The 26494-nt window shown below is 33.0% G+C and overlaps 3 protein-coding genes across 4 annotated transcripts in view; 1 reads left to right on the top strand and 2 right to left on the bottom strand.

Moving 5' to 3' along the window:
* The first annotated feature begins 3514 nt into the window (after positions 1–3514).
* Positions 3515–11118, top strand: LOC137930166 (CD63 antigen-like). Its single transcript, XM_068773312.1, has 5 exons — positions 3515–3790; positions 6482–6682; positions 8257–8418; positions 9189–9446; positions 10670–11118. The coding sequence occupies exons 1-5, from the start codon at positions 3611–3613 to the stop codon at positions 10838–10840; spliced, it is 972 nt and encodes a 323-aa protein (XP_068629413.1). The 5' UTR covers positions 3515–3610; the 3' UTR covers positions 10841–11118.
* Positions 11119–11699: 581 nt separating this feature from the next.
* LOC137930165 (alpha-ketoglutarate-dependent dioxygenase alkB homolog 4) lies at positions 11700–13809 on the bottom strand. Of its 2 annotated transcripts, none has more exons than XM_068773311.1 (2): positions 12996–13809; positions 11700–12048 (listed from the first exon to the last, which is right to left on the bottom strand). In XM_068773311.1, the coding sequence occupies exons 1-2, from the start codon at positions 13745–13747 to the stop codon at positions 11814–11816; spliced, it is 987 nt and encodes a 328-aa protein (XP_068629412.1). In that variant the 5' UTR covers positions 13748–13809; the 3' UTR covers positions 11700–11813. The 2 variants fall into 2 exon arrangements, with proteins under 2 accessions (XP_068629412.1, XP_068629411.1); XM_068773310.1 differs by having other exon boundaries at positions 11703–12051.
* Positions 13810–17086: 3277 nt separating this feature from the next.
* DCX-EMAP (Doublecortin-domain-containing echinoderm-microtubule-associated protein) overlaps positions 17087–26494 on the bottom strand; it is a 31397-nt gene continuing 21989 nt past the window's right edge. Inside the window, exons 6-19 of the mRNA XM_068773808.1 lie at positions 25796–25934; positions 24946–25095; positions 24089–24260; positions 23913–24008; positions 22182–22319; positions 21932–22063; positions 21408–21536; positions 21210–21338; positions 20100–20228; positions 19684–19846; positions 18850–19032; positions 18252–18347; positions 18058–18172; positions 17087–17357 (exon numbers count right to left, since the gene is read on the bottom strand). Of these exons, the coding sequence (XP_068629909.1) occupies positions 17204–17357; positions 18058–18172; positions 18252–18347; positions 18850–19032; positions 19684–19846; positions 20100–20228; positions 21210–21338; positions 21408–21536; positions 21932–22063; positions 22182–22319; positions 23913–24008; positions 24089–24260; positions 24946–25095; positions 25796–25934 (1925 nt within the window). The 3' untranslated portion in view covers positions 17087–17203. The remainder of the gene's footprint in view (positions 17358–18057; positions 18173–18251; positions 18348–18849; positions 19033–19683; positions 19847–20099; positions 20229–21209; positions 21339–21407; positions 21537–21931; positions 22064–22181; positions 22320–23912; positions 24009–24088; positions 24261–24945; positions 25096–25795; positions 25935–26494) is intronic.

Below are 26494 nucleotides of genomic sequence, written 5' to 3'. Positions count from 1 at the left end.
AACAAAAACATAGACAAATATCACAATTCATTTTCGGATTCCGAATTGGACTTACAAGTGACATTATAAAGTAACAGTTTTGTGTTGACGGTAAGGTACCATAACATTGTCTCTCCTAACTCTCAAAACATGGCCTAGGCGGCGGATTAATATGTGATCACCCTACAACTACTTCAAGGTTTCACTGGGAACGAGCGAGTTAATTCCACATTTTATTATAACGAGCGCTTCAGTTCATCCCTAAGTTATCGAGGCAAAACGCCAGCGTCGTTAAAGCTACTGCGCAAAAGCTTTCCTGTAATATCGACAACAGGCCTTTAAGAAAACACTATCGCTTTGACCGGCAGGAGTCCGGCAAAACCGTATTGGCACGCGACAGAAAGGTATGTCATGTAAAATTTCCATTCGAGAAGAAAAACTACGGTAGTTCCAAGTTAGTGTCGGCTTATTTGACGCCTCCAACGGTGCCATGTGTTATTTATTATTTAAAAATATAGTCAGAGAGGGGAAATGTTATGGATGTTTAAGATTATTTGCTTTTGGTGGAAGGACAGTGTTAGGTAAGGTTTCTACCCACTAAAAACTTTTTGTTAGCCGAAGTTCCTCGCCTGTGCTATTTTAGATAGTCACCGCTTATACTAACCATCCTTCAGATAAGTATAAGTTATTTAATATAAACTTAGTGCCTTATAAACTGTAAAAGGAGCGGAAAAGGTTATAGAAAATTAATACAGATAGAAAATATTTTGAAGGCTTTTTAGTCAAACTGCTTGTTGGTTGTATGAATGATAAAGACTAAATTATTAGTAAGAAGGTATACAGGGTATCTGTTGGCAGATTTATGTTTTTAAACAAAAATATTTTTTTTGTGTCTGACTCACTATTTTATTAAAAACATTGAACGATATAATACTACAGCGGATTTCATTTTTAAAAAGTATATCATCCAAGTGTCTTCCATTCAGCTATATATACTGTTCAAAACGACTGTTTTTCGGGAAAAACTTTGAAGCAAATTCATCGATCTAGCCGTGTGTGCCATGCAACAGTTACCCTGGGGTAATGCAAGGATTTTTGATGTTTGAGGGTTCGTCGAGGCCTTGCTCATTCGACCACTGCAACATCCTGACTGAGAAATGCGCACAGTCAATGATTCCAACGACACCTCGTTCTCCCCGCACTGTTCCTCTTAATATAATCATATTTAAAACCACATGGTCGTCACCGGACACACTTTACTAGTATTTTTTTTAAAGTAAATAAGTTTCAGAGAAAATACATTTATGCTTTCTTTACAAGTATAATATAACTTACAAGAACAGTCTGATACCCACCATAGCGTGAGGATATTTAAAAATGACATCTTATTCTACGGTACGAACTGCCATCTCATTGCACGTGCCTCAAATCAAAATAGGAACGCGCCGATAATTGAATGACTATATGCATAACAGTCACGTGTTTATAATTATATATTATGGGGAAAAATGGAATAGATGAGTACTTAAATCAAGTGCATTGATTATGATTTGTAATGTTACCAATGTTTTAATACAAACCTAGTCCTTGATCCAATCCGGTGAATCTTGACCTTAAAAGATGTCTTAGGCTAGGTGATCTCCTGCCGTCTGGAACCCCAGAATCTGAATACGCCCCTTGGGTAGTAGTAAAAGTCTGGTGAAAAAAATATCAGTATCAGAGTAAGAAGTACGTACGAGTTGTATGCTGTAGTCGTACGTTGTTCAGCATGGGGAACTATTGTAGACGGTCGTATACCTTACCGTTATTTTGTTCTAGACCGTTTAGTCATATCGGAACTCCTCTTCAGCGGCTGTAGACCTGGACACCGAAAGGGTTTATACTACGCCTTTCTTCAATTCTCATAACAGGGCTTTGTTGGCGGATTCAGGATAATCTACCGCACATCCTGTCCCCGCAGCGACGTTTAAGCTAATTCTCCTCGTGTTCTTATCATAAAATAACGTGGAGACCATTAGATACCCTTAGGCGATGAGAATCTAGGCTAATGCTGTTGAAACTGCATTAGTATAGGTTCCCTAAGTTTTGTCAAACAAGACTGTGGGGTTTTAGATCCTAGAAGTCTGATATAACCGTTTTGTTTTTGCAGTAGAAAAGAATCCCATTTAGGATCTCTTCTAGATTTTTCCTGACGCCGCCTGTGATCAGTAGTTATGTTAAATTAAAGAGTAATTATGTCCGTGATCAGGGGTGCCATTGCTCTTTTTTTTTACTCGCATTTATTTTATAAATAATATGCGTGACACATCTTCATTTAGCCACGAAGAAAGATACCGACGTATGGTGTCTGATTACTCGTTCCTCATTTACTGCCATGCTTAGTAACATGTCGTTAGTAAAATAACATTGTAGTTCCGCAGGGCATAACGAGTCATATGTGTTAAAACTAAAATTAACTTGAATCATAGTATCTATTGATGCAGTCTTTATATGTCCTTGAAAACACTTGTATACAATAACCTGTTAGAGTTATTAGTAGTTATTGTAAAGGTAATGTGGGATATATACCCACTATAACCTCGTTGGTTGACATCCTCAGTGCTTACAAAGGGCCGTGAGATCTCATACAAAATACATTGCTGGTGAAAATAGAACTTGAGCGATATCAACGTGATCTACAAGCTCAAGATATTGTATAATATTTTAGGCATTTATTCCATAACATCCGAGCCTAATAGATTACTCAGTTGGTTGAAAGATAAATCATTTAATACATTGAGAGACCAATTTGCATTTTAGTCCGATCTATATAAATTAACAAAAATAAAGTAACTTGTTACGTCTTGTAATGTACTACAAAATCATTTCTCGGAGTATTATTGTTTAGTCAGGATGTACATAATAAAATAAAAATATAAAAAAAGAGCTGCTTAGACAAAACTTGTGTAAGTTTTCTTTGTTTTTCATTTAATTTACTTTTCATTATTCATTATGGGATTACAATCTTATCTTTGTTTTGTTGTTACGGATTAGTTCAATTTTATCTAAATCTACCCTGCAATATCAATGTACTAATTATACATAAGCATCTATAAGTTTATTAATATATATTTTGTAATAATTTTAACAGAAAAAAATTGCTAGTATGTAAATAAATAACACCTTTTTTTACTAGCTATTTTTAATTATTAACTATTACAGCTAATGCGTAAATAAGAAATTCCTTAGAACAAAAACAGGGCTGTAAGTAGACATAAATCAGCTTATATAATGACTACCCGCTACTTTGAAAAATCGATTTTGTTTTTTTTTTAAATATATAAAATGTAAAGAATACATTTGTCATATTCACGTAAATAAATACATATAAACTTTTTGTCATAAGTTAAGAGTTTATTTCGTGTTTTATTTATGGTATTTATTATGAAAGGTACTATGCGATGACCCCGTTTAATTTTTAAAGATTAATGATTATTGAGCGAGCCGTGGACGGCACGCCAGGTGCTGGTAGCCGGTGTTAGTCGCGTACGAACTGGCTTATCGCGTGTTTGTACCGACAGTTCTATTATAGTCAGTCGGAACGCATACATTAACGTCGCAAACCGAAAGGCGCCAATATCAGTTAACATCCATGCTATCAGTCGCGATAACCACCGACACGTCGGAAATTAGCCGAGACAATAGAACGCGAAGTGACAAAATGATAGTGGCCACTGGAACTGAACAAAAAATGAAATTCAATAAAACAGAAACGGAATACAACATGAAATCTATAAGATTTCTATTGTTAACAATCACCACTATGTTTATCGTAAGTAATTTGTCGCATTATAATTACTTTACATCTAAAATTTCTAGAACAATGTCGACTCTTTAGACTTTCAAAATCAACTCGCGATGTTTATGTTATGTTTTACAATATAAATATCAGTAATATTAATTACTTCTAATAAAAAAAACTACATACACTGTGAATGCTTGCTTTTAATTGACATAGGTTTAATATTTAAAATTAGAACCAAAACTTTTTTTTGTAATTTCATAATCTTTGTTAAGGCGTAAAAGATGGTAATTGATTAATAAAATTTATTTAGAGACAGTATATATATTTAATAAACTTATCTATTGTCTTTATACGCCGGTTAAAATTTTTTAAGTATATGTTTTTAATGGTATAACTCTTTGAAAAGTTCTAGTCGGGTTTAATGTGGACGATAGGAATTATTTAGACAAATATGAGTGGCTAAGTGTAGATCCTAGTACATATGTTCTAAACTTTATGCTTAAATTATGTGTATATGATTTGCATTCAATATCTTCTGTTTATCTTATCAAAATGACAGCATGTTCTATAGAAATGTTTTTGTTATTATTTGCAAAACATCACGATGACTGTTGTATTTCTAGCGATTACAGTGCAGATGCATCAAACCTTTATTTAGCAGCTGTCTGCTATTACAGTCTTGTAATAAACTATATTCTTTTAGTAAGCGTATATAGCATTTATAGCTACTATAATCAATTTCAAAAAAGTAATTCTGTTTTGCACAATAAATACCTCTGGTTAACGTCTAGTTATTATGAAAGATAATATGATAATGGAGGAATTATTATTGTGCCTTTACTGCGCAAAAGGCATTTTCTGTTGAGCCTGTATGCTGTATGCAAACAGTTTCAACTGAGAGGCTTCTGGTGTATGTTCCAGTTATTAAATTTAATAAATTTAGCCAGTATATTTATAACAATTAAAAAATATAAAACAGCTAGAAAATCGTGCGCCATGTATTCAACTATAGAAACATTTCACGATTTTTTGTCATGAGAATATTTATTAGCCATTATTATCTGAACAAAGACAACAATAGAGTGTTATCTTTTATACAAACTCACGAATATTTTATGCTATAAATCAGGGTTTTTAACAGGAGAAACGTTTAAAATGCTTTTACGATCCTAATCAGATATACAAATCTTATTAAAAAAATTTTGACTATTATAACTCTGTGCGTGTATTCGGACATAAAGTTCGATGTGCTAACTTTTTTTTTTAAATATATAAATGAAAACAGACTATAAATACAACTCACCGTTGTATAAATAACAATCTAACTTGAGCATTAACTGACTTCATTAAGTGGAAATAATAGCAATTTTTTTATAAGACTTGCAGTCGCTACCTTTTTTTATTATACTATATACAACATTTATTATTACTTTTAAATAATATCTTTATATATGTATGAATAAAAATATGTATTGAGATAGTTTGACTCCGGCTCTGATACAATAAGAAAATTAATAAAAACTCGATTATAATTACTATTATTTAGTTTTTGAGTAAACGAAAAACAACTTTTTTATACGCGTACTCAGATTTATTTACTTATTTGTGACTATCAATAGTGATTACAAAAAAAACGCATAATTTTACATGTTTACTATAATTCTGTCTTCGTTTCAATTATAGGTGAACATAACAAGACCAAACCAAGTTAGAATTAAAGTGATATATTAATAATCTAATTTACCTAGATTTTAAATAATCGAGCGTAATTATTAGAAAAGAAGAAATTCATTTATATTAAAGAAAAACTTTCAAAGAGTAAAAAAATATTACACTGTCATTAATTTGGTTCGATAATAAATAGCTTTAAATTTCGTGTCTCGTGTGATCAAATAAATTCAAGGAAAAAATGAACGATGTAAACAATTAAATCCTTAATACTTGAAATAAGTAGAAGCGTATGTTCTTCGTGTCATCTTAAATTGACCTCAATGAATGGTGTAAAATGCAATTAAAGCTTACGACCACGTAATGTGGAACTAGTAACCCGGATGTATGTTTATTCAGTTAAATTACTACGTTTTTTATTTTTCTTTGCATAATTTTTCTCTTTAAAAAAATATTGCAAAAACAAGTCGTTTATTTACACTCCGCTGTCATTAGTTGTACACCTTTGATATATGATATAGCTTGTTTACTATGAAAAAACTGACAAACAGATTCATCCATTTTATTAAAGATTGCACTATGACTGCACAGTTGGTGTTATCTGTAATAAATCATGTAGTATATGAACAGTAGTAATAAAAAAAAAAACTGTTTGTTTTCCATTATACAGTTAATGATATAACTCTATGACTTAATCATGTAATGACTTAAAAAATAATTACTTATATTTATTTTTACGTTCCTTACATCACTTGATTTGATGTGTCCATGGTCAGTAGTTCCTACTCATGAGGAGTTGGAGCTCCATGTATCATAGTTATTATCATCATTTAAGTCGTAAGTCGTCTCTTTGCTTGACATAAGCCTTTCCCATAGCATTTCCAATAGCTCCCGTTGGAAGCGGCCAGCATACTGCCTCATTCAAGGACTTCAATAAAGTCTAACCTTCTTGTAGATGGGCGACTGAATTGTGAAATCATTGTTATTGTTATAATTTCGTTAACAATAAATAAATTTGAATAATAATGTATTAATGTAATTTTTTTTCAGTTAATTTCAGGTCTAATGATTGTATTGGGAATATCGGTGTATTCCCACTACCATAGCTTCTCTTTCTTCTATGAGAGCGCAAAGAGTGGAAGATTTTTCACACCGTCGATTCTCAGTGTTCTACTGGGATTGGTCCTCTTCGTGGTGACACTGTTTGGATTCTTCGGTAGCTTTAAACAGAGCACATGTATGGTTAACTTGGTAAGAGTTGTTAATTTCGTTTTAAAAAGTAAACAATTACATCACCTTTAATGAATCATTTCAGCCATAGACCTCCACAGCTGGCCATAGGCTTCCCCTGTAGATATACAACACGATCAGTTAGAAGCGGCCTGTATTCACAGTCTTTCGACAACCTTAACAAGGTCCTCCATCCATCACTAAACACACACGTCTGTGCTGTCCACTCTAAAACCATAACGTCAGAGCGACTATGTGTTCTATGTGCTATACCTGCCCACTGTCACTTAGTCTTAATATGGTATCTACGAACACGGTGAAATGTTGAATTGGCAGTTTCAAAAGTAGCGTCGCATTGCAGATATTTATACAACTTACCAAACAGTCAATAGCTCGTTCGATGCATCACTTTATGTGTAAATAATAAGAATGTAAATATACATTTTAGTGTATACGACTATAGTAACAGAAATACAAATATAAAATGGAATAATAGAAAGAAATTGAAATATTCTTCAATAGAGATAACTGGATAACACGCTTTATATTTCGAACAGGGTGATATTTATAGCTTCGCTTTCCGAACCTCTCTTTCTCCCCTATCATAACGTAAAGCAGGGACTGCTAATACAATTAATAATTTTTTACTGAATATGATTATTGTCATTCTCTCTCATCCTTCTTAATGTTCATTCTTCTATTAATTTACTTTTTTTTTCATTCACAATATCTTGCATTCGTTTTCTTCTTACCTTTCCTTTCGTACATCGTCTCACTTCCGTCGCCTTCTCTGCAGGATCTTATATATACATTTTCTTATATGTTTGTTCGTTTGTTTTTGCTTTTTATATTCATTTGCATTAGTTTAATATTAATGTTATTTTCTTTTCCTTATTATTTATATCGCAGACTATTTTACTAGACTTTTAAAATTATTCACAGTTTATTATCATTTCTCTTTCCTTTTTTGTTTTATTTTAATTGGATAGAGTATTAATACAATGTCGCTGTCGTATCTTGTAATAAATTTAAGAAGTTTATTAGAGGTTTTTTTTAATAAACCCACACGATGTAGGATTTTTTAAGTGATAATAAAGCTAGGGAATGGACTTCTCTATTACAGCATTAATGCTTAACCTTAAGGTTATTGTCAAAAACACGTTTGAGTTTGTTATAGACTCTTTCCAGAAAATTCCACAACAAACACATACGAAAGATATAATAATAAGAGAGTTCAATCTCATTTTAGTTTCTGGGCCGGTGCTCCTGGTTAAGCAGTACGTAGCCGAGTAAGGGTTACCTTTTTTGATACTTTTATAATGCCTTTTTTATTTATTTTAAGTTAAGCCGATGATAACAAATGTTATTTCTTTCATTCGGCTTGTTATCACAGATTGTTTATCATATGTTGTGTAATTTTAGTTTTAATTTTGTTCGCTGAATAAAGTATAATCTGTTACACTATTACAAATATTTAGGCAATAATTTTTATAATAAGTTATAGAGATAGAAGTTTATTCTGTACTTGAAAATGTTAAATTTAATGATACAAAACATTTTAATTTAATATATTATATTATAATATTTCGTTTCAGTATGCGTTCATGTTAACTTTGATCTTGATCGTCAAAATGGTTGTGGTTATCCTTACTCTGACGATGGGACCTGACACAATACTGACCTACATCAACATACCGGTCTGGGACTACACGTATGATCCTGAAATTCAGGCGGAAATTGACCGTTTGCAAGTATCTGTAAGTACCCCTGATTGATGTTCTTTATTATCTTGTACATTAAAGCTGATTGATGACTCCGCTCCATATAAACGCAGATAAATATTTCGTATGAAAATATGTAAAGTAAAAAGCTTAATGTATTCTAATTGCTATTGAAATTATAATGTTAAGAATCGAATTTCTTATCGGCGTAAAAACAATAATATTCGTTAAACAGGTGGATTAGTAGCAGGTGTAAAATCTTAATAAAGGGTGAATAAAGTAATGAAAATATATAAAAAGCGTTTTAATAATACGTTTTAAAAATTACGTATACCATCGGTCTGTACCAACACAGGTCTAAATTCTCCCATAGTATCTGCAGAATATAGAATCTGCAAAATGTACAATGATCTCAACGACAAGCAGGCCTGGTCTCGACATCCCTAAATAAAATTAATAATGATTTTATTTTTGTTTTGTAGCACATGGTGTATGTATATGCATACATGTACTACATATATATATGTATCCTATATATAAATATATGTGTGCGTGCGTGTATAATTATAATATATTAACCTAATCTTTTAATTATTTGTGTTGTATATCATAAATATTGTGAATGTTATACAAACCATAAATAAGCAGGTACATCAGAATTTTAATCTATTTGCAACTAACGTTCTATTCTGAATAAATAATTTTTTAGAAAGTTTTAATTACTTTGTGACATTTAAATTACAAAATATAATTAAACAATAAATCGTTTTATTTCATAATGATTAAGATTTGATTTACTTTTCTAGCTGAATTGTTGCGGAAGCAGTTCCTACTTGGACTACGTCGGAATGGACTTCACGAGCAATCATTCTACGGTGATTGTATCAAATGTTATCGACGGTGACCAAATCACAGTTGTGCTGCCGGAGTCTTGCTGCGTTTCCAGTTCTGAAGCGTACTGCACGAGGCTGCGGATCACAAGTTGCAAAGATGCGCTTGTTGATCTTCTTCTACAGAATTCTAGTATTTTAGGGGTTCTGGGTGTTTCCGTAATGTTTATTCAGGTGATAAAATAACTAAATGTTATCTATATTTATTATTAGTAGGTGCTTTAATTATCTTTATCAAATACCTGGCTCATACGATTTCAATTCAACATCATCACCATTATTTCAAAACACACTATAGGTGTCCATCATAGATTCAAATAAGACTGACACATTATAAAAAAAACACTGGTAAAATCCTCAAACAGATCTTTCTTAAAAATTGTTATAATCCTTGAACTAAGCTGATATATATCTCGACTATTAGAAACGAAATAGAATAATGTTCATTCGACACTAGTAACACTCAAAAATACTTATAGGAATAATTATAATTAATCATTAATAAGGTGGTCTTATACATTTAAAAGCTTTAGTGCTAAACAGCTATCCAAAATACGTAATGCGTGGAGATCGTTTTCAAAATTCGAATCAATTCATAATAAAATTAATTATTGTTTACTATGTCTTTGCTCACTGTACTGCCAAAAATTACTGGCCAGTCGCGTTCCGATAAAATAAATTTGAGTGACATACTTACGATTGATCACTAATTTATTTATTAAATAAATTTATTAAGAGGTTAATTATCTGCTGTCTAAAGACCTGAAGCGAATAACTATGACAGCTAAAACTCGCTCGAAGTTCAGAGCGAACTGTCAAATACACCAAAGTATCAATAATCGTTGCTTCTTTAAATATCCCCAGTTTATAATTTATTTTTTATAACAATGAAACTTTCAAAAAGATGAATGTAATCGGTAAAGTGATTCGCCAGTTGTGGGGCGACCAAGGAAAATTAGTGACTCATTTTTAATAATATAAATCAGAGCTGCTCAGATTTTTTTCTCACAGACTAATTGTAAAAATTGAAGATAGAGTATAGAAACTCGCGGTCGAGTTCCAACCACGAATATAAGTTTTCGAATAAAATGTGGGAGTTTTTTGATTAATTATAAAATGCATTGTGGAATAAATGTGAATATAGAGAAGCAGCAGTCATATCGAAAGTAGATAAATTTCCATGGACTCCCGCTTACGAATTGTGAACCTACATTTTTTGTAACGCCAACGTAGACCACCACTGGGTCCATCTGTACAACTTTGGGAAACAGTATTTATCATTTTGTTTTATAACAGCAAACATTGCAATTAAGAAAAAGTGCCAACTTCATACAATACAATTAGATGCAGAAATTATTCTACATGAGCCACTAATTTTCACTAAATTTATGTTACAGTTATTGGGCGTCATATTTGCATTGCTATTGGCGCGATGCATCCGAAAATTGAAGAGTGAGAAGGCACTTATAACATGGAGGATGAAGGAACAGATGATACTTGCTCGGCAAGCCAATGAGAAAAAGGAGGATTCAGTTTACATTGACCATCCTGACTCCAGCACAGCTTAAATATATTATTACCATTGTTATTTAGTTCCCATTATCACTGTAATTAGCTCTTAGAATATTGGAGTGACACAAGTTTAATATTAAACATTAAGTACAGATATTTTATTAATATGTTTGTTAATTTCACAAGAGTGGAGTTGTTTTAAAGAAATGTGTGTATCACTTATATATAATACAAATAAATAATGAAATATTAGCAAAAGCAATTGTCATTTGTAGATTATAATGATATTTAAAAAATAAACTGTGTGAAATATGTTTATATATTTTTTGGTATTTTAACATGACCTGGAGATTCTACAGACAATATACAGATGATTGGAAATAAGTATACAAGCTTTAAAGAGCTGAATGCTCATTTACTGCCAATTAATGATTTCAGGAATAATATAAATAACAATAATACAGTAAGAAAAAGTGTTCTGTATTTAGAATAACAACACATTAAAATTAGTTATTGTTTAATATCTGTCCATGCAGACTTTGTACAGCCAGAAGTAATATTGTAAAACATGTATCATTTCAGAGTGTTCACTTTATACAGGGTGGTTAGAGATAGGTGTTAGGTTTTTAGCTAGCTTAGCAACCTATGACCAATCACTATAAGTATACCTTTACTATCTTTACCTAAAAATTTTATTTAAAGTTATTCATGCATTGTGCAGTAATTATATTGAATTACCATTGCTCACAAACAAGTTTTTTAGAGGATGAACAGCAATACTGATCGCCAACCCTCCTACGAAGTGTGGCAATTACGGCATATCCTTCATTGATATCTTTGGGGGAACATGTTTAAATAAAATCAATAATATTTTGAAAATAACAAATTGAAAATTATTGTTAATTTTAAAGTAGTTTGTTGAAGAATTTGAGTAATTAAATTCTGTTTATAATTTTCTTCAAAGTCTAGTTTTATCAATTAGATTTACAAAACAAATTAATTTCATTTATATTACATTTGAATTAAGAATTAATAAAAATTAATTACTTTTTCATCATACTCCTTTTTATATTTCACTTTATGATTCCAAAACTGTTTTGCTCTTTGAATAATTTCATTTCCTATAGCTTGATGGATTCCATTTCCCAGGTACGGAGGAGTAAATTCTCTGTATGCCAAGCATACTCTTCGAGATGTAATGTCTTCTCTAAGAATACAATGCTCCCAATGATACCTTGCTTCACCATACATAACTGTTAATGACCTTCTGTAAAAATAAAATTAAAACCATTACAAAATAGGTCAGATAGTAAGACATGGGTTAGCAAATGAGCGATAAAGTAGGTAGCTTTATGTGTAGTCGCTACAAATTTTATTCTTGAAAAGCTAACATTACCACTTGATAGATATAATGTCAGAACAATGTAGCCCTTAGTAATAACAGTAATAAATTTATTGAATACTGCAGTTTTCAAGAACTAACTAGATACCATACTATAATGGGGTCCTTAAGATTTTTTTGCAATTTATTAAACAAACTCAGATCGAACATGTGATTAAAAAATCCATTTATTTATTGTTGGTTGATGTTGGCTTGCCAAAGCCATAGAGGGATCCAGATCCAACATTATGTTAATACACTGTGATGAGTGTATTTTAGTTATTTTGCAGTGTCAGATCATGTTTTACTTTTCCACCAAAATGCCAAGCTAATGGTTAAAACCCCATGGTTATGCTACTGATATTGAAACTTTTTAGAATACATTGCTTTAACTATTGAAATAAGGATATCTATTAAAATGGATACAAAAAAAAAAACGAGTTTATTGTGTTTTTCACAGATCAGTGTATGGCTGGAACCCTTGTAAGTTTAATTTTAACTTAAGAGGAAGCTATTACAGGGTGGCTCATTTAGATTATACTTTCTATCAAATTGGGCAATTCTTCTCACAACATAGATTAACAACCACATATGACCATAAACACCTTGACATTCTGACATACTAAATATATAATAAAATAAATAAATGAATATTACATTTGAGATTTGCAACACAAATCTTATGTCAAAAAAGCAAAAGTGCAATAAATGTATTTGATAAATTATTTCCTATTAGCTGTGAGTAAACACTAAACAGTAAATCAATATTTTTTGCATGTTATTAAAAGAATAGAATTTTGAAACTTATTTAAAAAAAAGAGTTAACATACCTTATTAATGGAATTCTAATGATAGCGTCTATTTCTTTACTAGGCTTACTTGCTTCTAACATCGTCTTATCCTTGTTATGAAAATCTAAATCAATTCTTCCTTCATTTGTAACTATGGGGTAGTACTCATCGGCACAATACAAATTATACTTTTTAGTATCCCCTTTATAAATGGTCAAAGTGAGAACAGAATCTGATAAACAGTTCACAGTAACCACTCTCTCTCCCCATATCCAACAGTCATCTATATGAGGATCTATTGAAGCACCTTTACTGGGGTCATATTCTAATGAACATTGTTCGATTACTTGATAATCTTTTAACAAATCTATTGTCTGAAATCTATCTTGTAAATACTTCGTAAATTCTGGAAACCCTTCGAAAGTTCCTGATACAATTTTTTTCTTTTTAAAGTTGGTTTTTGGACCAAAGTTCTGTTTTCTTCGACCACTTTGAGATATGTCCCAAGGCATTTCGTCGATACCTTGTATTAGCTTACTCTCCTCCAGTTCTGTTATAAATTCTGGTACAATAAGTATGCCTGCATAGTTAATAGCTTCACCAACATGATCAGGATGTTGCTTATAGATATCTATATCCCAACCGGGCCAAGCTTTGTTGCAAAAAGGACAATATACATAGCCTTTTTCTTTGTCAAGTTGTAACGAAAGTTTTAAATTCTCTGCTCCATAAAGTGTCTCACATATTAAACACGTTCTACAACCTTTGCAGCCACAAGGACGGGGCTTCATTTTCCAAATAAATATATTAAACAGAAATTATGAACATTATAACTTTACAGCCATGTGTCAAATTGGTATCATTGTTGAATTGACAGTACATGTCAAATAAGTAACTATGATGTTGTGTCAATAGACGTCTCTTGCTTTTCACATTATAAAAGGAAGAAAATTGTTTTTAATAACATTTTAATTAAAACTCAACATGTCTGATGTTTTTAACGTGTAAACTTCGTATGAAAAATGGTTGTGATATTTAAAATAAAAAAGATAAGTTAATATGTAGGAATCAACCACCAAAAAAAAATATTATAGCTCCAGAGTAAAAGAAAAACTTTGGGGGCGTCCAGCTTTAGATGGCAAAAATGTTTTTATATATTAGAGAAATTATCTATGTAATTAACATTTTTTTTAAATATTTTAAATATCAACTATGTTTAAATCAAATTAAATTCTAACTACAAAACGACATTTAATAATCACCCAAATTATTATATTTGTAGGTATTTTCATTCAAATTAGACCGTAAGGGACCATAAAGTTAGAATTTGTAATTGAGTCTCAAAATAGATACATTATTATCGCGTAGCAAATAAGCCGTAAAAAGCGCAGAAATGCTTCTTTACAAGCGTAATCCTTGCCCTTTCTGACCCAGTACTCTCATGGACAATACAGTTTCATGGGACAGCCATGCGAGAATAACATATCATTGTCCGTCAAAGCGACATTGAGCTGGGATCAAACCTATTCGCCGACATACGTCAGCTACATCTTTGTGCACATCAGCAGGCCTGCGGGTAATTCGTAGGTCATACAAAATAAATTCATACGCAAGGCCATGACTGCACCGTGCTTCAAGGTTTTAAAAAGTGGTTATTACTATTTGCATCTAGATCTAGAGCTACTCACTATAGTCCTGTTTTTTAAGCGGGTATTTAAACATTATTTTGTCTCTCTTCACATACCTACATCAAATATAGGAACTGCCATCTACAAAACAATTCCTCTGAGGATATCTAAAAGTTGAGCCGCCTTGTGAGTAAGATATACTGTCGACATTCTAGTCGACGTGATGATAATAATAAAAGACTAACAAATACAGTACGTAGCCAATTCAGATGTCAGCGGCTAATAATGTGTAAGTAGAGACGACTCCCAATTATAATAGATTAAAATTTTGGAGTTTCTTCTGCCACTTTCTTTCCCAATGTTACCATTTTCGAAGTGGTATTAATGAAGGTAGATTATAGCAATTGATCAATTCTGGTTTCGACCCTATCAAGCGTCTTTGTATCGGAACGGTAAACGTGAATTAAGTGACAGCCCAAGCCGTAGTCTCTCGAGGACACAAACTAAAAAGAAGTTTAAGGTCAAGCCAAAGTCAAAGTGGTTCTGCACCACAAAAATGATATAATCACTTGATGTAATGGTACATGTAAATGCGCCTTTTTTACCTAGGCCATAACTTATCAAAATATTTGTAAAGATTGAGTTCTTCTCAATCTAAACATTTCTTTAGAAGAACTCCCAGCGCTGTCCAACGGTAAGATATATAACTTAATAGTCATGATTCAATCTTGTACAGATGTCATAAAATTAAAACAAATTCAATATTTTTTCAAAGTTTATTTTAAAGATTCATTGGAAATATGAAATGTATAAACAATCAGACTGGTTTATTTGTTGCGATATCATGTGCATGTTCTAAACTACAAATATAAAGAATTATTTAATTTATAACTAAACGTTATTTTTACGGTACAATCCGTAGATATTACCTAAATATAAAATGTTTAACATATTTCTAAATTTATTTGGGTAGGAAGCACAAATATTGCATTCAACACTTTAGTGTTTATCTTTACATTGCATTAATGTCTTGAACGTAACAAAATTTAAAAAAAAAAAAACTAGAATCGTACTATTACAAATTTCTAACAATACAGGTAAAATAAACTGATTTAATTTAAAAATTTTAGAATTTTTTTGCTAAAGCCTTTATATAATTTAAAACTACGTAAATGTTATGATAATAAGATTCTGGACAGAAACAATATTTTACTTAAAGGTAAGTGTTGTTAATTTTATTATTCTACTTGCTACTTGATTACGTGCCAATGGTTTTTGTTATGCTTTTTTCATAATAACCATTTTTAGGTTATAATTATTTACTTTTAAAATATCATAATTTTTTATTTAGATTATAAAATATTTTGCTGATACATGTCTAATAACGTTTGAAAATTTGCAGTGATCATAGATCGGTGATAATTTTATAATGTAATACAAATTGATCCAACATAGTGGCCAGCCACTTAAAAATATTTATTTATAACACGTGATAATTTTTCACGTGATTTTTTTTTTTTCATATATACTGTATTTTTAAAAACTTTTTTTTCCCATTTTTTTAGGAATCAAAATTATGCTTCATATTTTAATAACAGTTATAAATTACTAAATTTCATTAATACTGTGTTGTAATTATAAAAGTAAAAAGCACTCAATTCTGTAGTATGTATTGCAGTTCGGACACCAGCATCCGTCAAATATTTATAGTATCATCATACATACAGAAAATTAAAAAAAATATTTTGTAATACAGATATGAATATATCTTTCATAATTATCATAACAAATCCTTAAAATGTTAATTAATTCTGCATTTTTATTTGTTCGAGTAAACACTTAAAATAACATATTACGAACATTCCTAGAAAGTTGATATATTGAGAAATGGCAGTGAATTTTTTTTATCAATAATATTAGTTCGCGTCTCACTTAGATTTACAATATACGAAATGTTTGTGGAATAAGCTTTTCTGTACCTTACTCATTACCTTTATTATATAAAGCTAAACATCCAAGCGTTATGGTATATTCAGTTTGTAGATGTAATTGAGTAGGTCACGATTTAATATGCTTTCTTTACGGAATTGGTTTAAAATTATCAGATTATATAACGTCCGAGTAGTATAGGTATAATAGATATATATATATATAGGTCACGATTTTGAATAGCGACGGGCGCACATTATCTGGAAATTTTATAAAATTTCCCCTGCGCTACTTGCTGCGAAATTCGCATGTCTTTGCTTAAAAATTCTGAAAGCTGTACTTTCTCTTCGTAAAGATTTTTCATCTCAACAATATTAATTAGTATCTAAATGTTCCCCCATTTAGATACTAATAATATAAAATCCATGTCAGATCTAGCCAATATTGAATCTTGACTCCTCTGGAAAGCACGTCAAATCTAGCTCAGTTTGAGCTTTGAATACAATTAATCTCATATTAGAGACATCCAAAGAGTTAAACTCGCGTAATGATGTCTATCGCAGCTGTTCAATCGAGTTCTTCAAAGTCGAGTACTCGGAATGTAGGATTCCGAAAGCCACTGTGCTGCGGCGAGGGTGTCGGTGGGGCCACAACGACGGCGGGCGGTTGCAGCGCCCGCGAGGCCATATGCTAATCGTCCACCAACTCCCACAGCATGAGGGCGGCGTCGGACCCACCGCTGCTCACCAGGCACCGGTCGTTGAACAGGAAGCGCGCATTGTGCACAGAACCGGAGTAAACTTTCACCTCATTGTATTCCGCCTTTGGACTTGCGCAAGGGTATCTGGAATAATTAATTATAATTTCTGTGATATCCTTTTTTAAATAGAGAAACTTAAAGAATCTATCGATTATTTTTATAATTTTGAAGATTTTTGTACGACCTTAAAAGATTAGACGCCTAATACAAGACATTACACACAAACAGTATTTTTTTTTAATGAAAAATGATTTCGTACTCAATCATGTATCTATCTTCAATATTATAAAATAAAACCCAAACAGATGAAATATCTAATGTCAAGTCGGAACTGTGGTTCTTGAAACAATTGTCAAACATTAGAAAATAGCGTGATGTAGTAAAACATAGCTAAAAGGGGACTTGTTACAAGGCTCGCTGCATTGAAGTAAGCTATTTTTTCTTGTTAATAATCCTAGTCTTGGAAACGTTACAAATATAAAACTATTGTACCATATGAATCCCCTTTGAGACTTATTAAATTATTTGTTGTATGCGAGAAATGGGCTCCTGAGGCATTAGTTGGTTGTGACCTTGAACCGGTAGGCGCAGCGTTGGATGTCTAAAATGATTATGATGAAAGGAACTCCTTGCCAATCCGATCCAAGTTACATGACTTTAAATTTTAATGTAATATTGAACAGGAAATTTCCCATAATAACATTTTCATTTACATTTTTTTAATTTTAATTTTTTGAATACTTCAACACTGATATTATTTTAAAATTATGTAATAAAACAGTACCTGAATATACGTAGGTATCCGTCAGAGTCGCCGCTGATGAGAAGGTCGTGAGCAGAGGACCGGCTTGCTGTGGTTATCAGTGTCGTCATGGGGTAGAAACGATTATTCCACATTCCTTAAAGAAACAAGAATAAGTTACCAACAACACTTATACGCAATTGAAGTTTTTTATATCAAAATCAAAACAAAATTACCTGATACTAGGAAACCAACAGTGGAATTGTAAGTGGACCATTTAACGTCTTTCATCGCTATTGGACTCTTCTCGGGTGACAAAGCCTTGATATCCCCTGTTGAGAAAAATATTGAACAATATTATTATAAATATGTTACATATATTCACTCCAAAATGTCATACTTTAGAAAAAAGAAAAAAAAAGGAGTCAGCAAATCCGGCAGGGCCGGCTATATAAATTTTTGCTATACAAAAGCTAGCAATAAAAAATTAAGAGGCGTTTAGACACATTTTTTATTTCCACTCATAAATCTTTATACACTAATTAAAACTATAAAAAAGGAGAGAAGTTTTTTTAAATACATCAGATATTTTATATCAGACTACATTAATATTGGGTGTAGTGCGTCACTGTATAGAAGGGCGAAATATTTTAGCTAAATCACATCAACATAAAATAAATCAAATGAATTTGTGATAATATGGAATTTAAGTTTCATTACAGTAGGTATTACACTATTTATTTTTGTAGTGATGTAATCGACGATTGCGTAACTGAGTGGCTCTACTTTATTGAAGACGCATGAAGTAAAAAATAATGTCACGGTGATACTCACAGAACGATAGATCGTAGTCGGCAGTAACTGTCTGAAGGTAGCTGCCATCAAGACTCCAGTCAAGTTGGACCAGAGGCTGTGCGCCGCGAATTTTATTCCATTTTTTATAGGAAAATCCATCACGCGACACTCGAAACAGATATATGCTGCCGTTTTGCGAACCAATCGCCAATGTGTCTCCGGCTGAAATTTGTATCAAATCAATAAAAGACTATACGGTCTTGTTAGGGATAGAAATTGTTAAGGTCATTTATACCTAGATGATTATATGCAAAATGGAACAAACACCAATACAATTATAAGAATTAAACAAAATGTAAAAACAAGTGTCGCATTAAAAATCAATTTCAAAATTCATTCATAATGGCATATTTTGAATTCATAAAGTATTTTCGTAAAGAAAGGTCTGTCTGGCCAGTATCAGAGATCACTATAGTGCAATAGCAATCGCTGTAAGACGCCTTAAGTATGTGCGCAGCGAGACGGGAAGAGTCGGTCGCTGCGTTCCGTTGGTTCGCCGTGAACGGTCGAAGTGGCGGCATTAATGCTCTTTTTCCTCCGCCCCCACCTGGCTCGCTCCTTGTGGCTCAGTATAGCGGTTTTGGTAGGAATATAGTCAGTGAGCCAGGGAATACATCACAGAAAAATAAATTGACTATAAAGTTTGTATGTAAAAAAAATTGACCATAAAACTTGTTTTTCTAATCGAAACCAGTGCCGTAGGAAAGACGATGTAAGGAAACTTCTGGGCAACTGCCCAGAAAAAATAAAGCCAACTGTTCAAATACCACAGTTTTATCCTATTTTTTCAAAATGAAATCTTGCTTTTGATACCTGTATTATATTGTAAACAGTTAAGCGGCGAGCCGCAAACTCTGAGCGTGGCGACATGGGCTCCGGCGTCGGCGTTCAACACCACAAGGTGACCCTCGGTGCTACCGGCCGCTAGGGCTCCACCGCTGGGATGCCACGCCAGCGATACGCATTCGTACCCGACCTAGCAAGTGTTACAAGCCATAACGAATATAAAATATTTTTTTATAACTAACAAACAAAGACACAAAAATATATTAGGACATACAATTACTTAAACTTAAAAGAAAACAAACATAAAAAGAAAAAATGTTTGCATTTCAATTCAAAAATTTTTAAAAGTGAATGTTAAGTGTACCAAACAATGAACCAAACATAAGTGAATATAGGCGCCGAATAAAAAGTCTTCGTACTTTATTCAATTGTAATCTGCTCACCTGCGTCACAAATATAAGTTTGTGTCCTTTCCATAGCACAATATTCTTATCGTGACCCGCGGTCGCGAACATTTCGTCGTCCGGATGTACGGCCAACCCCATCAGCTGCTTGTGATGCCCGAATACTATCTGTAACGTGGTTTAAAAAAGTACTTCTAGTAAGTTGTAGTACATTGTCTTGTATTGTGGAATGAAATGCCGCTAAGGCTTTAACTTATTTAACATATTTAAAGTGTGAGTTACCCAGTATACCCAGTCGGCATAACCTGGCGGATTGGCAAGTTAAAGCGGCAATAGGCAAGCCACAGAGCATTCAAAACAGATGGCTGTTGAGGACTTAAGATACCGGAGTGAAGAGCAAGGACCGCTAAGTAGGACCCAAAGTAAGACGTCAACAAACAAGGTGGATAGACCGTCTTAATGTCGTCGAAAAACGCTGGATGTAGTCCGTTTCTAACCGATTCTATTGTAAATTTAAAACAGAGCTGAAATGATGATCATCATCTTATAGATAGCACTTAGCCGCGTAATATTGTCATGTATAAGATGGGCCTTATATCTACGAGAGTTTGAACCTATCCTTATGACCCAGTACGGATTTTAACTTGTCTCTTTCCGATGTTAGATCTAAATAATTCCGATTTCCTTACAACGTATTTCTTCACTGCGATTGTACTATTTATACACATGTGTACCACGACGGGAGTCGAACTTGTGACCAACGAACTTAAGTCAAAGTTTTTTCACACCAGTAGATACCACAAACTTGCTACTCCTTTGGTACCTTTATACAAATGTAATATATAAACAAGTTATGAAAATCTTTACGTGGTCATTTTTAAAGGAGAGTGAAGTTATAGTTAGTTATAAATCATTCATTTGCAAATTAATAGTGTAGTTTAACGCGAGAACACTTTGCTAACAGTCATGACACTATAATCTTATTATTTTTTTGAATTTCGTCTTTCTATTTATATCTATACTAGAGATATGTAGCGATCTTTGGGGAACACCTATGCCTGGCAGAAGGCGTCTATCGGCGGTCATGACGATGATGGGTTTTTCCATCGAAAGTATAACGGTTTATCAAAAATAAAATTAAAGAAGTACCTGATTAAATCTACGTTGAAGTGAACCTTCCATAATATTGTTTTTTGTAGTGCCAATGTATAAATTCCCATCATTACGACCAGGTCTTTGAGGATAAATACTTCGCACTCCTCCCGCCGTCTCGGGCAACTATAAATATGTTACATTAATATAACCTTCATTAAATATATGATTATAATATATAACAATAAAACGTACCTTAGTTTCAGTAATTCGTTTGTAGTTTTGTATGGAATCCCAAGCGGCAATCTTTCTATCCTTATCACCCCCAGATATTAAAGTGCCTTCGGAGAGCATTACGAGAGAACTAATTCCTTTTATATGTGCCTACAAAATATTCAAACAAAAATGTCTGTTAAATAAAAAAAGTAAAAGCTCAAAATTTAAAAAAAAAAGTTATATTGTTTGTATATTTTTTTATTTTCGTCTTCATTGGATGATATTAATGCAAATAAAGTTTATTTATATGCAAGAAATACATAGATCATATTTCTCCATTTTACAATATCTCCTCATAAGGCATGTATATTTAATTAATGCTAGTTTAGGTTGTTTTCAACTTTATAACGCCCAAAGTATATTCTGACAATAAAACACGCGATAATCATCATAAATTTTCAAATATTTGCAATAAAGTTTTCATTGATGTTATTATAAATTATGGGCAAATTATTATAAACTCATTTTATTGTCTTATAGAAATATGATGAAGAAATATGCACCTCAAACTCCATGCGCACAAAGTATGCGCCATCGCTATCGACGCTGTAAACGGTAATGAAACCATCGCTGTCAGCCGTCACAACGTCGCCATCTTGTTCAAATTGCAGAGCTGTCACATTTGTGCGAGACGGCTGAAAGAATACATTTTAATTGATAAATTTTAACATGTTTTAACGTATATATACAATTTCAAAATTAGTTTTGTATTTAAATGTAGTTATATTTGGATTACTTGTAAATAAAACGTACTGGCTTTATAATATCAGTTCTTTCGAAAAACCCATCCTTTCGTCGATTCCAGAACGCCAAATGTCCCTTTCCGTGTGTGATTAAAAGATTATCGTCTAGCGGGTGAAACGCCGCACCAGTGAGTTCTTCTTGCAGTGTCTGGAAATTGATACCACATGTTAACCATGCTATTTAGACAGGCAATAGCAACCGACCTAGCTGAAGTTTGGCCCTTTCGGGCGCTCTTGTGTCGAAATGCTAAGCTGGTATTATTGAGAAGTGACAGCCCAAGGTCAGGTCCCTTGAACCCTTAAGCCTGATCATTTCCATGGAGCGTTCACCACAGCGTTCTAATAGCCCATGAACTCTTTTACCTTATAAGAGGTCTTAAACAAGACGCCCTTTGCGCCTTGCCATATCAAACCCGCGGAATCTGCAAATGCCATTTGGGTAGCTGTGAGAGTTCGAACCAAAATAAAATGAAATATAGCTTACCACAATTTAATAAAAAATAAGAACAGACAATATATAATAACAGGCAATAAGTTCTAGTTTAAATTGTGAAGACTACTTTTTACTTTATATTTCGATATTTTTGCATTTTTATGCATTCTGCAATGCAGCTTAATAGCTAAATCTTTAGCTATTTACAATTAGGTGCTGTAATGCTAAAATAAATGTTGCGTTTTGCTGCATCCTAGCAATAGAATTATTTAAAGTTTTTAGTTGTAAAAATATTAAAACAAGGCTAAATAAATTATAAATAGAAACAATTTATTAAAAAAAACCGCTATGTATATTACTTGTGTATATTAAAAGAAGTAAATAAAAAAAATTGTAAAAGTAATTTTTAAAAGACTGATCTCTGCTGTTATAAAAAACCTTTCTACAAAAAATTTTATATCTTGAATGTGTTCTCTTCATTTTATACGCTATAATTTATAAATCTTTCCATGTTAACCCTTTTCATATTTTTATATAATCGTAGCAAAGAGGTACTTCACTTACTTATTTGTACTTTTATACATGCGTTTTTATTTTTATGCGCATGATGTCATTTTGACCTTCGACCAACCTAATTTACAATATGCACGGATAAAAGAGTTTATCAACGTTCATAAAACGCTGTGCAACTGGATGTCATGTCGGTCCGATCGCAGACGATCTTAACAGTGCACGAGTCCTTCAAAAAGTCACGTCAATGGCGTGGCATAAATTATAAAATATTTTCTTTTGATTTAATCTTTTCGCAGACGGAACATCTAGCTCAGGATCGTTTGGCCTGTAAGGGCTACAAACAAGGGTCAATCATACGATTCAAAGTTTTTAAACCAAGGTTATCACACTGTTTTAATAGAGTTTATTCGTGAAGTGGTCTAAATAGTGTAAATTTAACTACGAGTACTATATAATTGATGAGATATGTTGAAAATTGTGTTAAATATTAAACAAAAAACACTTCAAACAAGGGTAAATTGTACCCTTGTAGTTCGCAAGCAGTTTCTAGTCAAGATATCAAAAAAATAATATGATCTTACATAAATTTGCTAGTATATGTGTTAAAGAAATTTAAAATCAAATATATAAAGTTGTTTTAATAAAAAACAATGCCCGTATTAGAAAACGCTATTAATGGTTACAAAATAAGCTCGAAGACTTTAGTATATAATTACAAATAAGATATTAATGCCACTGAAAGCAGATTAGAGACTTAAAAAGTGAAATAATGCCTACAGCTTGACGGACACTTACGGCGACTTTTCCGAGCAGATGTCCCCACTGCCACTGCCACACTGAAAGGATACTCTCGCGTCCGGCATCTACGGCCAATACGTAACTACCACCGTTCTGAAATAAGCATAATCTTATAATATTAACCGAACGTGTGCACTCTATATCTGAAGTTCTCTAGAAACACAAATACTTACAAGCTGCGAAAATGCGACAGCGGAGACCCCGGTTTCGAATTCGGCCATGCCAAACACGTGTAACGTCTGCAGCGTATCCGCACTCCAAATGCGTACGTGCGCCTGCGCACGCCGCCCACGCCCAGCGCGCTGTCCACTGGCCACCAGTTCGCGGGATGGATGAAGTTCCATGCTAAGTATGGTTCAGCTTTTATTATACTATATCTTAATTTTTTGAACATGAGACACAGAGTCAACCAACGTCAATTATAATTAGGCTGTACGATCTTTAGTCGTAAGTAAGGAATCGAACCTCAAGGCTCACATTGTGAATCATACAGGCAAGATTTAGGACCATAAATTAGGAAAATACTTAACTAACATCAATCAGAACTATGTCCTCTTAGTGGATTATATGAACTACCCTTCATATGAAGTGATGTGTTACAAAACAAAAATAGTAAACAGCAACAGTAAGCAACATAGTCAAGTGACAGTGGCCAGGATACATAACAGAAGTGATGATTGCGGGGTCCTTAAGGACCTGGTAAACCCAGCGAAGTATATCCACCCATAAGGTGGACTTTTTTAAGGTTGTCGGAGGATGCTGGCTTCCAACCGGTCCTAATGGAAACCAGTGGAGAGGCCTATGTCCAGCTGTGAACGTAACGGCTGGACTGATGATGATGATACAAAAACAAGTATAACCACGGCAGCATATAACAAAAAATAAAACCACTAATATTCGAATAATAAAGATGAGAAGCATAAGAGTGTAGTCACTTTAATTATTCGCATAACGTATTCTTGGACGTTTTGAAAATAGAAGTCTTAGTTATAGCATACAGATGTGCGACAATAATTGATGTCAATCTCACCATTGTATGTCTTCTGTGTGACCGGTGTAATGTCTCTGAGATTCTTCATCCCTGTCGTACATGACAGCAACAGCAGCGACGAAGTAAAGCAACTCTCCGGTCGGAAGCACCCACAGGTTGCGACGGGAGTCTGCGCCTCTGTACCCGTAACTAAGGCACAAGTTCAGTACTTATAATATTGGTATCATTCACGAAAAGGTACAAAATTTTATTATGAAATACTTGTACTACACTTGTACCAAGTGTGCAAATTTAATTATAGTAAGGAAATTCATCCTCTGGAAATTCCCCAAAAGATATCTATGGTATGACATAATTCCCCAGGTATGGTAGGCGTGTTGGCGATCATAATGTGGTATTACGCGGCTGCCCATTCTCTGGAAATTTGTTTGTGAGCTGTGGCAATCCTATATAATCACTGCACAAAGTAGGAATTATATAAAATTTTACACCAGGAATCGTACCCGCGACCTACAATCGCAGGCCTCAGTCCTCTACCACTGGGCTACGAATTACTATATTGTTACTATGTACTTTTATGCACATAAAACCTTTTCGAATAATATATATATCATATTTATTTTAGATATTATCAATTATTAATATTAAATTTACATTGGTCACCTTATCCTTACGCACTATTTTTTTTGTAATATTAATATGAATGTTTAAATATCTAAACTTTTATATAACAATTATCTTGTATGTTGTCAATTATTCAACATACGAGGGAAAAATCAGACTTAAATGTCAAATAACAGTTAAAGTCAAAATAAAAGCTATAAAAAAACTTAAAACAGATAAAGACAAATAAATCAATCCATTTGTAACTTTCACAGATAAAACTTACACCCAGTCCAGCTGCAGTTTCTTCTCAGGCGGGGAATTATTGATCGGCGCGTGGTGTATTGGTGGATAGAAGGTGCGACGTAGGCCACGGATAGTTAGGCGCATTGGCTCCTCCTTCAGCACTTCCAGGAGTGTGTAGTCTGAATCAAATAACATTCGAACTATCTTGTTAAAAAAGCCGCATTTGTTTAATATATTTTAATATAAATGAAATTTGTGCATAGTCGGATTTATATTTATAAATTATATACATAGTTATTTTGTAGTAATATGGCGGTTTAATATTAAATAACGATTAACTTTTTTTTCTTCTACTACTTTACAGTCTAGAGACGCCCATTTCAGGACCTTGGTAACGAGTTGCGCGCATCCAGTGACTTCTTGCAATCTTAACTATGCCTATAGTCTACCTAGTGTGGGCTTACAAAAGATGCGTTTACCGGCTCAACATCAGTTGCACGATTGATGTGCTTCGTTCACTGCCTTTTTAGAAGGGAATTCTTTGAGCTAAGTTGGTAGCTTTGGTTCTTCTGCGGAGCTCCCCATTTCTAATTAGATCTCGCTGCGTAACTCTATGCACATCTCTCTCCCTCGCTCTTGGGGTGACATTAAGCCGTCTCAAAAGGCTTACCGTAAGCGACCACGACGACGACGTTAACCTTTTATTTATTTATTTATTTATTTACATGACAGTGACTAC

Source organism: Battus philenor, unplaced genomic scaffold (assembly GCF_028537555.1).
Source record: "Battus philenor isolate CCGP_79_NKW_IND1 unplaced genomic scaffold, ilBatPhil1.0.hap1 SCAF_6, whole genome shotgun sequence".
Classification (NCBI taxonomy): domain Eukaryota; kingdom Metazoa; phylum Arthropoda; class Insecta; order Lepidoptera; family Papilionidae; genus Battus; species Battus philenor.
Note: the sequence above shows the minus strand (reverse complement) of the source record. Positions and strands in the feature narration are given on the sequence as shown.

Coding starts and splice junctions, on each gene's coding strand:
- LOC137930166 (XM_068773312.1), top strand. CDS start 3,611: ATGCTATCAGTCGCGATAACCACCGACACGTCGGAAATTAGCCGAGAC. Junction 6,683..8,256: donor GCACATGTATGGTTAACTTG/GTAAGAGTTGTT, acceptor ATTTCGTTTCAG/TATGCGTTCATGTTAACTTT. Junction 9,447..10,669: donor TTTCCGTAATGTTTATTCAG/GTGATAAAATAA, acceptor TTTATGTTACAG/TTATTGGGCGTCATATTTGC.
- LOC137930165 (XM_068773310.1), bottom strand. CDS start 13,747: ATGAAGCCCCGTCCTTGTGGCTGCAAAGGTTGTAGAACGTGTTTAATA. Junction 12,052..12,995: donor ATTAGAATTCCATTAATAAG/GTATGTTAACTC, acceptor TTATTTTTACAG/AAGGTCATTAACAGTTATGT.